Genomic DNA, 13,162 nt, shown 5'->3' with positions numbered 1-13,162 from the left:
TGACCTTGGGCAAGTCACTTACTCTCTGTGTACCTCTGTTCCCTATCTGTACAATGGGGATCATCGCACTGCCCTACCTTCCAGAGATTCTGGGGAGATGGGTACGTTAACGATTGCCAGGCACTCAGAGGCTACAATGATGGGTGCCATACAAGTACCAAAAATAGATAGATTTGTAATGGGTGGCAGCACGTCTGAAAAACTGCTCTCAGTTGTTCCTGCAGAGAAATGCTGAAGTGGGTTCTGGTGAGTCACTGAGACAGGTGGTTCTTTGCCTCACACTGATAACAAGGGAGGTGAAAGAGCCTTTCTGGGGACAGGGCGAGTGGAGCAGTCCTGAAAAAAGGACTCTTAGGAGTAGCCCAACTCAAGGGGGAGAGATCCAAACTCCATGGGCTTGATGCTCCATTGCACTTGGCCTCATGTAGTCATTTGCAACAGCGCAAAGGGGGTATAAAATGCTCCCAAATTAGTGAGAAATGTCCCTCTGATCAACTCTTTGTTTGACACTCTGGCCACATTTCAGGCAGAGAGTGCTGACAATGTGCAGTGCTTGTAGCAGGGGGATCCACCTCAAACACTTGTTGAGCATGGTGCTGTGCAGCTTTTCAATATGTAATGGGAAGCAAGAGAGCTCCCCTTCCCCCTGAAGATGGCCAGGGTAAAAAGGTTTAGCACCATCAGCAGGATTCAAGGACTCATTGGGAATTATAAACACTGCTACAATACTGGAATCTGCCTGGTTGTGCTAAACTTTTAGCCCAGACCCCTAAGTTCTTTAACTGGACCAGTTCTGGTAAGGACTTTAAAGTACAGCTCTAATCAGAGAAGTGGCTCTGTAAAAATAGCAGTAGGGTTCTAGGCTTGTCATCTCTCTGGCATTTCCAGATCAGATATGCTCAGTTCACAAGAAAAATTTAGGAGTACTTGTGGCACCTTAGAGACTAACAAATTTATTTGAGCATAAGCTTTCGTGCGTCCGAAGAAGTGGGCTGTAGCCCATGAAAGCTTATGCTCAAATAAATTTGTTAGTCTCTAAGATGCCACAAGTACTCCTGTTCTTTTTGCGGATAGAGACTTACATGGCTGCTACTCTGAAACAAGCAAAAATATGTTTTTTTTCTAATCTGCCATTCCTGCCATTCACCCTGGAATATGCAAGTCAAGATAGATTCTCATGCACCATTATCTTGGATAAAGATTCTGCAGGGCAAATTCTGCCCTCAATTATACATGCACAAGCCCTCTGTCTTTAGATTATGCCCTTGATGACACCTGGGCAACCCTACTGTCTTCAAGGGGTTTGCTCAACTGTAATTTATTGGATTGGAGTAAACAAGTCTGTTGATGTACAAGAAAGATTAGATACAATCCAGTTCATACAATATCAGAGTTGGAAGAGACCTCAGGGTGTCATCTAGTCCAACCCCATGCTCAAAGTAGGCCCAACCCTCAGATAGATTTTTGCCCCAGATCCCTAAATGGTCCCCTCAAAGACTGAACTCACAACTCTGGGTTTAGCAGGCTAATGCTCAAACCACTGAGCTATCCCTCCCCACAGTTCTCTCTTTCTTATGGGAGGTAGCATCATCCACTAGATATGGCACTAGACAGAAAAGTCAGTAGACTTGGGTTCTATTTCCAGTGCTGCTGTTGGCTCACTATGTGACCATGAGCCACTTATGAGTTCCCATTTGGGGTGCCAGGTTAGTTTTAGATTAAGTGTTTAGATTTAGATGAGCCCCTTTGAAAACTGTGGGAACTGAGTGGACTGAGCACTTTTGAAAATCTCACCCTTGACCTCTCTGTGCTTCGGTTTCCCCATCTGTAAAATGGAGATAATAATGTTTATTCATTTTTGCAACGTGTTCTAAGATCTAGAAATTAGAAGCACTGACAATTATTACCATTAATTGTGTTGGCTCAGCAGTGCTAATGGAAGTATAAAACACAAGCAAAAATAGTTTTGTCACTAAATTTGGCACATAACTCTTTATACATATTGTGGGACTAATTTTCCTTTCATTTATGCTGGAGTAAATCATGAGTAACTCCATGGAAGTCAGGGACTACTGTAGTGTAAGAATAGTGTGAGAAGAGAATCAGGTGCAAGGATCAAAGTAAGAAGGTAATATTTTACATAGTGACTTTTCGAGAAGAACCACATTCTATGGAGTCCCTGAAAATCTTAGAAAGTCCACGACAGAGCTCAAGGTTCTTCTCAAATACTGCAAAATTTGAGCCAAAAGCTTCTTTTTGGAAATTGCACTTCTGAGTCAGAGACTTCTGTCTGTGGGAATGGAAGGAGATACACTACCAATAATGTCCTCGGTGAGGCAAGAGACATTTTTCTCAATAAAAAACTAGGAAGACATTAACTAAACTTGTTATCCAGTTCTTAGACACACAGAGTGAACCAGATCCCATTGATTGATGCAAGATCCATCACAGAAAGACCAGAATTTAACACACAAAATCATAAAAAAATGTGATAGACAAACATAGTTTGCATTAACCTAGATGGAAATCCTCTATAATTCTAACTGTATTTACCTGACTCAGAATATTTGTAACCATATTCTAATGTTTCAGGAGCAAAAAACCTCTTTAAGACTGTACGCAGGCATCTCTGATCCCAGGTGTCTGTAACTCGCCCTCCATAAGTAATTTCACCTGCAACAGTGTTTGATTTTTACAGATTACAATTTCTTATAACAATTCACAAACTTTTACTTTTTAAAATTTTAATTTTCATCTTTTCTAGAATCCAGGACAGCATGATTTTTGTGCGTCACTTTCATGGAAATAAGAGTGTTTAACTGTCAGAAAGATTTTTTTTAAAATCATTAAAGTGATAACAAAATCTGACACTGCAATACATTTAAGTTGACTAATAAAAAAAATCAGATTTTCAAACAAGTTGTGCACACAATTATGTGCCTAATTTGAGCATGTAATTACTGCAGCTGTATATGTAAACTAGCTAGAGACATAAAGGGTAACAAGAAAACATTCTACAACTACATTAGAAACAAGAGGAAGACCAAGGACAGGGTAGGCCCATTACTCAACGGAGGAGAGGGAAATAATAACAGAAAATGTGGAAATGGCAGAGGTGCTTAATGATGACTTTGTTTCAGTTTTCACCAAGAAGGTTGGCGCTGATTGGACATCTAACATAGTGAATGCCCGTGAAAATGATGTAGGATCAGAAGAGGCTAAGATAGGGAAAGAACACGTTAAAAATTACTTGGACAAATTAGATATCTTCAAGTCACCAGGGCCTGATGAAATGCATCCTAGAATACTCAAGGAGCTGACTCAGGAGATATCTGAGCCACTAGCGATAATCTTTGAAAAGAGATTCCAGAAGACTGGAAAAGGGCAAATATAGTGCCCACCTATAAAAAGGGAAATAAGGGCAACCCAGGGAATTACAGACCAGTCTGCTTAACTTCTGTACCCAGAAAGATAATGGAGCAAATAATTAAGCCATCAATTTGCAAACACCTAGAAGATAATAAGGTGATAAGTAACAGTCAGCATGGATTTGTCAAAAACAAATTGTGTCAAACCAACCTGATAGCTTTCTTTGACAGGGTAACAAGCCTTGTGGATGGGGGGAAGTGGTAGATGTGGTATATCTTGACTTTAGTAAAGCTTTTGATTCTGTCTCGTGTGACCTTCTCATAAACAACTAGGGAAATGCAACCTAGATGGAGCTACTACAAGGTAGATGCAAAACTGGTTGGAAAAACGTACCTGAGAGTAGTTATCAGTGGTTCACAGTCATGCTGGAAAGGCATAACGAGCGAGGTCCCGCAGTGAACAGTTCTGGGTCCATTTCTGTTCAATAACTTTATCAATGTTTCAGATAATGGCATACAGAGTACACTTATAAAGTCTGCGGACGATACCAACCTGGGAGGGGTTGCAAGTGCTCTGGAGGACAGGATTAAAATTCAAAGTGATCTGGACAAACTGGAGAAATGGTCTGAAGTAAATAGGATGAAATTCAATACGGACAAATGCAAAGTACTCCACTTGGAGTGTTGTAAGCAAGACACGAGAAGTAATTCTTCCGCTCTTCTCCGCGCTGATTAGGTCTCAACTGGAGTATTGTGACCAGTTCTGGGAGCCACATTTCAGGAAGGATGTGGACAAATTGCAGAGAGTCCAGAGAAGAGCGACAAAAATGAGCAAAGGTCTGGAAAACATGACCTATGAAGGAAGACTGAAAAAATTGGGTTTGTTTAGTCTGGAAAAGAGAAGACTGAGAGGGGACATGAAAACAGTTTTCAAGTATGTAAAAGATTGTTACAAGGACTAGGAAGAAAAATTGCTTCTTGTCCTATCCTCAGAGGTTAAGAAAAACAATGGGCTTAAATTGCAGCAAGGGAGGTTTAGGTTGGACATTAGGAAAAACTGCCTGTCAGGGTGGTTGAGCACTGGAATAAATTGCCAAAGGAGGTTGTGGAATCTCCATCATTGGAGGTTTTTAAGAGCAGATAGACAAACACCTATCAGGAATGGTCTAGATAAGACTTAGTCCTCCCATGAGGCAGAGGACTGGATCAGATGACCTTTAGAGGTTCCTTCTAGTTCTATGATTCTATGTAAACTGGGTAGCTGCATATCATGTGCCTAATTAACCTAATAACTGCATGCACAGTCACTGAATTTGCTGTGTAACTGGAGTAACTGCATATGCAAAATATATATACAATGGTACACACAATTTTCATGATCCATTTTGAACCGGGAAACTCTGGCCTTTAACACAGTAACAGAAATTTGTTATCTGATGATCTCCTTTCTGGGACTGACTTCTGCCCTAAACTCAGACATGTGAATGGCAGCTCAGACTTGTTCCATGGAACTAGATGGCTTGGACTCTACACACACATCATCTTAGTACTTTCAATGCCTTCTTCTTAGTAGCTGTATATAAGCTCATAAGAGTAACATCATATTCAACAAAAGCAGCAAAGAATCCTGTGGCACCTTATAGACTAACAGACGTGCATCTGACGAAGTGGGTATTCACCCACGAAAGCTCATGCTCCAAAACGTCTGTTAGTCTATAAGGTGCCACAGGATTCTTTGCTACTTTTACAGATCCAGACTAACACGGCTACCCCTCTGATACTTGACATCATATTCAACAGTATTTTACTACATACAGGGATCTGAAAAGCAGCCATCCTAGGGAGACCCAAAGAACTTTCATGTCATGGGGCAAATTAGGGGAGGAGTCATCAGGCAGAACTGGTGCTAGGCATAAGCAGACTAAGCAATCGCTTAGGGCCCTGAGCTGCACAAAGGGGCCTCCTATTAATTATTAGTATGTGTTGTGTGTGGGTGAGGGGCCCACCAAAATATTCCTGCATATGGCCCCATATGGGCTTGCATCGGCGCTGTAATCAGGTAACCAATATTCCATCCTGCAACCTGGCCTTTACCTTAAATTGAGACACTGGAGACTCAGCAAGAAATAAGGAGAATTATTAGGGAAGAAGAGATAAGGAGGACAAAAAGAAGGTTCCCATTTCTGAAATTTGATAGGATTAATCTATTTTAGGGCCAGTGCTTGGAGCAGCTTCCTGCTGAAGGACTATGCTGCAAAGAAATGAAGACCAAGCCTGGAGAGCTTTATAAGGGTATTGATGAATGAGCAGGAGGCAGCTTTGCAGACTTTATTTTCAGTGGCCTAGGCCTTTTCCGCTCAGAATACCTTCTGCAGTCAGTTTTCCAGCTGTATATGCACTGGCAATTCATTTGATTCCCCTAGCAATAGCTGAGTTTGAGGCTTTAAGGACATTTATGGTGATGGGAGATAAATAGGGATGTTGTGTTTCTGAATTGATCAGTTCTCCTAAGACAAATCTGAACAGCTCTATAGACATTTAACAACAGGAACCATGCTTTTTCTTCAGGTGTTTTAGGAGACAGGCTTTAAAACAATAACAACACAGAAGTGCTAGGAAACCTGGCCATTTAAAGTGAAGTTATGCTTGATAAAAAAAGAAAAACGAAAGGGCAGAGTAAGGGGGAGGAGAAATGGAGCAGGAGAGACTTTGCTCATAGGTCTGAAACTTGAACTCTGGCAGTATTTCATTCTGCATGCAGGAAAAACAAAACAGAAGAACCAATGTTCAAATATCCACCCACCTTAAACAGAAGTTGGTCCAATAAAAGCTATTACCTCACCCACCTTGTCTCTCTAATATCCTGGGACTGACACAGCTACAACTACACTGCTTACATCCTCCTTAAAAACATATTCAATAAATGCTCATGAAGTGAACCAAAGGTAAATTTAAGATAATGGGAATTTGGTCCAATACAACTTTGAAGTAACATCCATGAGGCTGACGCTGAAGTAAAATCAATTAGCTGTAAACAAGCATTTAATATACATGGGTGAATGAACAAATCTTTACAACTCAAACTGACAGAATACTTTCAGATGCAATTTGTGCCACAGAAAGGGCTTCACTTAGCAGGCAAGCTTGAAAGCACTTGTATTCATCTCAGAGAATTTACAGTAGTTTTAATCTTCAGCTTGACAAAACACAGAACAGAATAATGGGGCCTATTTTTCATTTACACTGGGAAAGGATTTTTTGCTGTATAGTACAGGTAACTAATCGGGAAAATGTAAAACCTAGGCAAGGAGAGATCCTTAACTGGTATATTCACATATCTATCTTGTGAAGTAACTACTATGAAAGCAATTCTAACACTGTGGAATACTACAACCAAATTACAGGGTTTGTGATAAAGACCACATTAAGTAAAAAAATTATAAACCACCATGAAATGGATAGGTGAAATGCATTTTCAAATTTCAGGGGTAATCTAGGAGACGTTAGAATAAGGGATCAGATATGTTTTGCCTAAACCACTGTGAATGTGTTTCTATTTCTTTTACTTTACTCTTTGGAAGATAGTTAGACAGGAAACAAAAATGGTAGCTTTATGATAAAAATAATTAAAGTGACTTATGAAGGAATAAAAACTAATTATGCAAACTAAAAGCAAAGAGGAATATTACTGAAATTGTGAAGAAAAATTACCTTAAAATCTTGCTGTAAAAACCCAGAAATTATAATCTAATCTCCATAATAATCCGTGCTGACTGCATGGTACCAGTACAGAATGCAATGAGCTCAGAGTTCCAAGTTGTTTTACTTTCAGAAGGAAGTCTCTACTTGCTACTATTTTACTCCAGTTTTATACTGTTGTTACTGCACTGAAATCAATGTAGTTACACTCATGAGAAGCTGGAGTAACACTGTGGCCCTTTTGTGTTCCTGAAAAGATTTATTGAAGTATAAAAAACTGCTTCTGAACAGAGGCTTTGGTTTGCTATCCTATACAATGATGATTACTAATGGTTAGATTAGATTTATGAGGCTCTCCACAGTTGCTGAAGAATTTTTAAATCCCTTGTATTTGACTCTATAAAGTGAGAGCTGGCAATTTTCTTTTCTTCTTGCCCAAGGAATAAACGAGATATAATCTGCGGGATGATTATCTTGTTGCTATGGGTAATTAAGTACCTGTTTGGATATTGCTACTTTGATAGCAGGTTTCCATTGGAGGGGTCATAGCTTGATGCTCCTATGTGTCCACAATAGCTCTGAATGCTGGGACTTCTATGTTCAAGGTGACTGGGGTCATCAAGTTAGAAGGCTGCTAATTTTCTCCAGTTGGGAGATCCTTCCAAACAGAAACTCTGCAGGATGGACATAGCTTAGGACCTTTCAGAACCACACAGGTTTTTGCTGTTTGGCCTATGCCCTTGATGCCAGTCTGTTAGCAGTGCCGGCTCCAGCTTTTTGCTGCCCCAAGAAGCGAAGGGGGGGAAAAAAAAAGCCCGATTGAGCTGCCGCCAAAGTGCCCTCAAAAAGGAAGAGAGGAAGTGAAGGACCTGCCGCCAAATTGCCACCGAAGACCTGGACATGCCACCCCTTTCTATCGGCCGCTCCAGGAACCTGCTTCCTTCGCTGGTGCCTGGAGCCAGCCCTGTCTGTTAGATAGCATTTGAATGGGTATGTCTAACCTGGAGCTGGAGGTGTTTCCACCTCAGGGAGACATACCCATGCTAGCTCTGATCGAGCTGGTATGCTAAAAATAGAAGTGTGGTTGTGGCAGCACAAGCACCCAAGCCAGAAATTACACCACTAGTTCCAGTGTAGACGCACACTTAGCTAGTGCCTTACTCTGACTCCAACTTTAAAATGCCATAAAAGGTGAAGATTGATGACAGAACCCATATAATTGTATTGACTTCAATAGGGTTCCACAGTTATAAGTAAAAGCATAATATGGCTCTATACAAATAATCAACGTAGACCTGCTAAATTGTTGCACGTAGCTATATAGCTTAGTAATATCTTGTTTATTGAGGAATGCTAGAAGTAGATAACTGCTAATACCATAGATAAGCACCGTACCTGTTATGTAAGTTAGGGCATCCCAGGGTATCTTTCCTTCTTGACAGTAAAGATTTAGGTTCAGTAAGGCACATTCTCTATCACTGTCATTAAATTCATAGCAGATGTTCCACCCAAGAGGTCCAAACTTTTTCCTCTCCTTGAATATGAAATTAAAAGAAAACTGAAGAAGATTACTTTGTTCAGAATGCTCAGAGCTATTGTACTGTTAATGTGAGGTTGTCTTCAGATAGCAATTTCAAATTTTAAATTAGCACAGACTTTAGCAAGGGGCGATGTGTAAGCTTTATTGCCCCATGACTACGGCTAAGATTTTGTCAAGGATATTTTGAATAAAAGTCAGAGACAGGTCATGGGCTTCTGTGAATTTTTCATTGTTGCCCGTGACCTGTCCCCGACTTTTATTAAAAATATCCATGACAAAATGGGGAGCCTGGATAGCTGCCAGTGGGCTGGGAGCTCCAGGGGCCCATGCCACACGTGTGGGCTTGGAACTCCAGCTTCTCCTTCTGCTGACAGCTCTGAGCTGTGGGGGTCCTCCCTGCCTCCCGCGGTAGCCGGGGACGCTGCAGCTCCCAGCCAGCGCTGGCTGAAGTCGCGGAGGTCTTTGGAAGATTCTGTGACTTCCGTGACCTCCATTACTAAATCACAGCCTTACCCATGAGTAGCACCTGCAGGCACTGGTCCTCAGGGACACTCCCCCAAGTCATATTTTTCTCCTGGCTCTTGGGACAGGAGAGGCAGTAATTTCCAGTTGTCTTATGCCATGAGCACATTGCAACCTCCCCCAGCAATGGGTCAGCTGAGCTTCAGTTCTATCCATTCCACACCCCTTACAGTACTATTAAAAGTAAAGGATTAGCTGCTGGTCACTTAGGAGATAAATCTCCCTATTACAGATTGGAAAGGCTGTCTCAGAATTCAACCTCTCTTCTAATCTTACACCTCTAATCTTACATCTCTCCATCTGCCCAGTTCATGTAATTCCAAATATTGGATTATTTTTCAAAATAAATCATTCCATTTGTGGATGAATGCAATTGATGCAACATTCATGAATAATCTGAAAGCAGCAACCTAGTACGCTAAGCAAGGGTAACATTTGTATGTAAACAGATTTCACTTCATGCTTCCAAGAGGTTGTAGTAGAGATTGAGTAAAAACAAATTGAAAGGTTTAGGAAGAGGAACAAAATTAAGCTGTATCTAAATTTTGTGAATTTCCATTTTCTGTCTTCCTATCTCCAATTCAATTGCAATTAGCTAGTGCATTAACGATAAGTAATCTAATGTTTCAGTTATTAGTTTAATCCAATCAGAAATTCCTATCATTCTGGGACAAACCCTGAAGTCCTTACTCAGTCCTTTCTCAAGAAAAAGTCTATTGACTTTAACGGAAATTTGCTCAAGTAGTGACTGATTGAAAACTGAGTAAGGATTGGTTCTCTGCCTATTTAAATAAAGTATTGTGTAGTCATTCAATAACCAGGATGAAAACAGAACAATTAAAGCAGCACATTCCATTCCTTTTACCACCATGTGTCCCCCTGTAATCTCTGAGTTCATTTAATTTAAGACATGCAGAATTCTTCTGATGGATTGTTTGCTAACACAGTAAAGTGGAACTACAGTTTCACTTAAATGAAATGCTTGATCATATTTATCCATAAGAAATCTCAGGAGACACACTTACGTTTGATATAATTAATATGGCCCAGATATTTTAATGTAATCTTTTAGGAGAAAAGAAGTCTTGTGCTTTGTATGGACCGTTCCTTTTAAATTATAATTAGCTTAGCAGATAAGAGATGGTTTGCATTAGTAATAGGTCTGTCAAGGGATTAAAAAAATTAATCGTAATTAATCGCAATTAATCATGCTGTTAACAATGGAATATCATTTATTTTACATATTTTTGGATGTTTACTACATTTTCAAATATATTAATTACAGTTACAACACAGAATACGAGTACAGTGCTCACATTGTATTTATTTTTTACTACAAATATTTGCACTGTAAAAAACAAAAAAAATATTTTTCAATTCACCTCATATAAGTACTGTAGTATAATCTCTTTATCATGAAAGCTGAACTTACAAATATAGAATATTATATAAAAACCTGCATTCAAAAATAAAACAGTGTCCCTCTCAGATTTGGATGGCTCTTCAGATTCTTAAACCTTGGCTCGAGTGTTGTAGCTATTTTTAGAAATCTCACATTGGCACCTTCTTTGCGTTTTGTCAAATCTGCTGTGAAAATGTTCTTAAAACAAACGTGCTGGGTCATCATCTGAGACAGCTATAACATGAAATATATGGCAGAATGCGGGTAAAACAGAGCAGGAGACATACAATTCTCCCCCAAGGAGGACAGTTACAAATTTAATTGACACATTATTTTTTTAATGAGCATCATCAGAAAGGAAGCATGTCTTCTGGAATGGCGGTGAAGAATGAAGGGGCATACGAATGTTTAGCATATCTGGCACGTAAATACCTTGTAACGCTGGCTACAAAATGCCATGCGAATGCCTGTTCTTACTTTCAGGTGACATTGTAAATAAGAAGCAGGCAGCAATATCTCCCATCAATGTAAACAAACTTCTTTGTCTTAGCGATTGGCAGAATAAGAAGTAGGACTGAAGAGTCCTGTGGCATCTTATAGACTAACAGAAATATTGAAGCATGAGCTTTCATGGGATGCATCTGACGAAGTGGGTATTCACCCACAAAAACTCATGCTCCAATATGTCTGTTAGTCTATAAGGTGCCACAGGACTCTTTGCTGCTTTTACAGATCCAGACTAACACAGCTACCCCTCTGATACTTGTCAAGTAGGACTGAGTGGACTTGTAGGCTCTAAAGTTTTATACTGTTTTGTTTTTCAGTGCAATTATGTAACCAAAAAAAATCTGCATTTGTAAGTTACAATTTCACGATAAAAGGACTGCACTTCAATATTTGTATGAGGTGAACTGAAAAATACTATTTCTTTTATCATTTCTACGGTGCATACATTTGTAATAAAAAATAATAACATAAAGTGAGCACTGTGCACTTTGTATTCTGTGTTGTAATTAAAATTCATATTGAAAATGTAGAAAATATATTTAATAAATTTCAATTGGTATTCTATTGTTATAAGTGCGATTAATCACAATTAATGTTTTTAATCGTGATTAATTTTTGTAGTTAATCGTGTGAGTTAACTGTGATTAATTGACAGCCCTAATTAGTAATATAACTTACAGTTCTAGTTTCTGGAAATGAATGGCTAAATAAGGTTTGCACAAAATACTGATATTACAATTATGATTACATCAGACATATTCTGAATATAACAGACTTCTTGAACTAATTATGTAATGGGATCTCAGTACCTCTGCTATCTGAACTAAATATCATCAGGTATACCTGAATGATAGCATGGAAGAAGCAAATGCCAAAAATCATTTTCCTCCAATTTATGCCAAGGATATTGTCTTCAAAAAACGTAGTCGTCATCTCTGTGAATGCTCGCCTGATGTTTGCACGAAGTCCTTTTGGAGGCTCATTGGTTACCTGAATTGGGAAAAATAACCAGTTCTTGTTATATACATAAGTCTGCTCTCCATTTTTTTATCCAGAGCTGTCAAGTTATCACTTAAATGGCTATCTGCATGTAAATTGTATTTTCTACATTAAGCTTTAGGTGTTAACCAAATGAACACATTGATTATTTACCCTAGAAAATATATGGAAATGAAAATATATGTTATGAAAATAAGGACATTTGGAGCAGAAAGAAATGGAAAAAATTTGCAGGCACAAATTAGAATAAATAAACATAGCAAGAAGGGTGATTAAATTAAGCACTCTCACTATGCGGAGTACACACTACTGCAACTTAACTGCTTTCTTTGGACAACAGCTTCCAGATCTTGGTTTAGCAGATGGCTGTCTTACCGGGCAGAAAGACTGTCCTGCCAGCAGTAGTCAGTGTCTTGATTTAAATGGATTAGGGTTACAAAGATCAGGAGGGACATCAGAGTTCATGCTAAGGTAAGCTCTTCCTTCTCATTCAGCTATTCCATTTGCTCTTGTCCCAGGCTACATTTGTAAGGAGCTAGGGCTTGTCAGTCTTGAGTGTCTGGATTAGAGTGAAGGTTACTTACGGAACTACTGGAAAGTGCTCAGATACTATGGTGATGAATATAGTATAAGAATCTATATAGAACAGAATCAAATGGACCAGACTATGAGAGAAACAATGTGTTGGCTTCAGCAAAGAAAGTGTGAGTGGGGGACCTTTCTGATTTTTTCTGTTTTCTCTAAATGTACGTTCCACTGGGGAAGGAACATTCCTAAAGTCTTATTAAAGGGAAGGAGTTCTTGCCAGAACTCCAACAGTGGGGAAGGAGGATGGGTCATGGAATGGACATGAGCAACACATCTCAAAGGACACCAGTTACGGAAAAAGGTAACTGTCTTTTCTTCTTTGAGTGCTTGTTCATGTCCATTCCATCTTAAGTGATCCCCAGTGGTACCAACAGAAGTGGGTAGGAGTTCATGGATGTCTAGCTTGTAACATAGCTGTGCTGAACCCCACATTGTCTCTGGTCTGCTGTGTGATAGCATAGTGTGCTGTGAACGTGTGAACCGAAGATCATGTCGCAGCTCTGCAAATGTCCTGGATGGGGATATGCACCAGGTAGG

General features: G+C 39.5%; 1 protein-coding gene across 7 annotated transcripts in view; it reads right to left on the bottom strand.

The window, feature by feature from the left end:
- The window catches only part of DNAH6 (dynein axonemal heavy chain 6), a 209,259-nt gene that overhangs the window by 17,149 nt on the left and 178,948 nt on the right, over positions 1-13,162 (bottom strand). For 5 of the 7 annotated variants that reach the window (XM_032780286.2, XM_032780291.2, XM_032780292.2 and 2 more), the window contains 3 exons: positions 11,882-12,028; positions 8,463-8,601; positions 2,554-2,673 (listed from right to left, as the gene is read on the bottom strand). In XM_032780286.2, coding sequence (XP_032636177.1) covers positions 2,554-2,673; positions 8,463-8,601; positions 11,882-12,028 — 406 coding nt within the window. Of the gene's footprint in view, positions 1-2,553; positions 2,674-8,462; positions 8,602-11,881; positions 12,029-13,162 lie in introns of those variants that run through there. The other 2 variants (XM_032780290.2, XM_032780295.2) reach the window with 2 other exon arrangements.

The sequence above is a fragment of the Chelonoidis abingdonii genome, chromosome 6, assembly GCF_003597395.2.
Source record: "Chelonoidis abingdonii isolate Lonesome George chromosome 6, CheloAbing_2.0, whole genome shotgun sequence".
Classification (NCBI taxonomy): Eukaryota; Metazoa; Chordata; order Testudines; family Testudinidae; genus Chelonoidis; species Chelonoidis abingdonii.
This window is presented reverse-complemented; position numbering and strand designations above follow the sequence as displayed.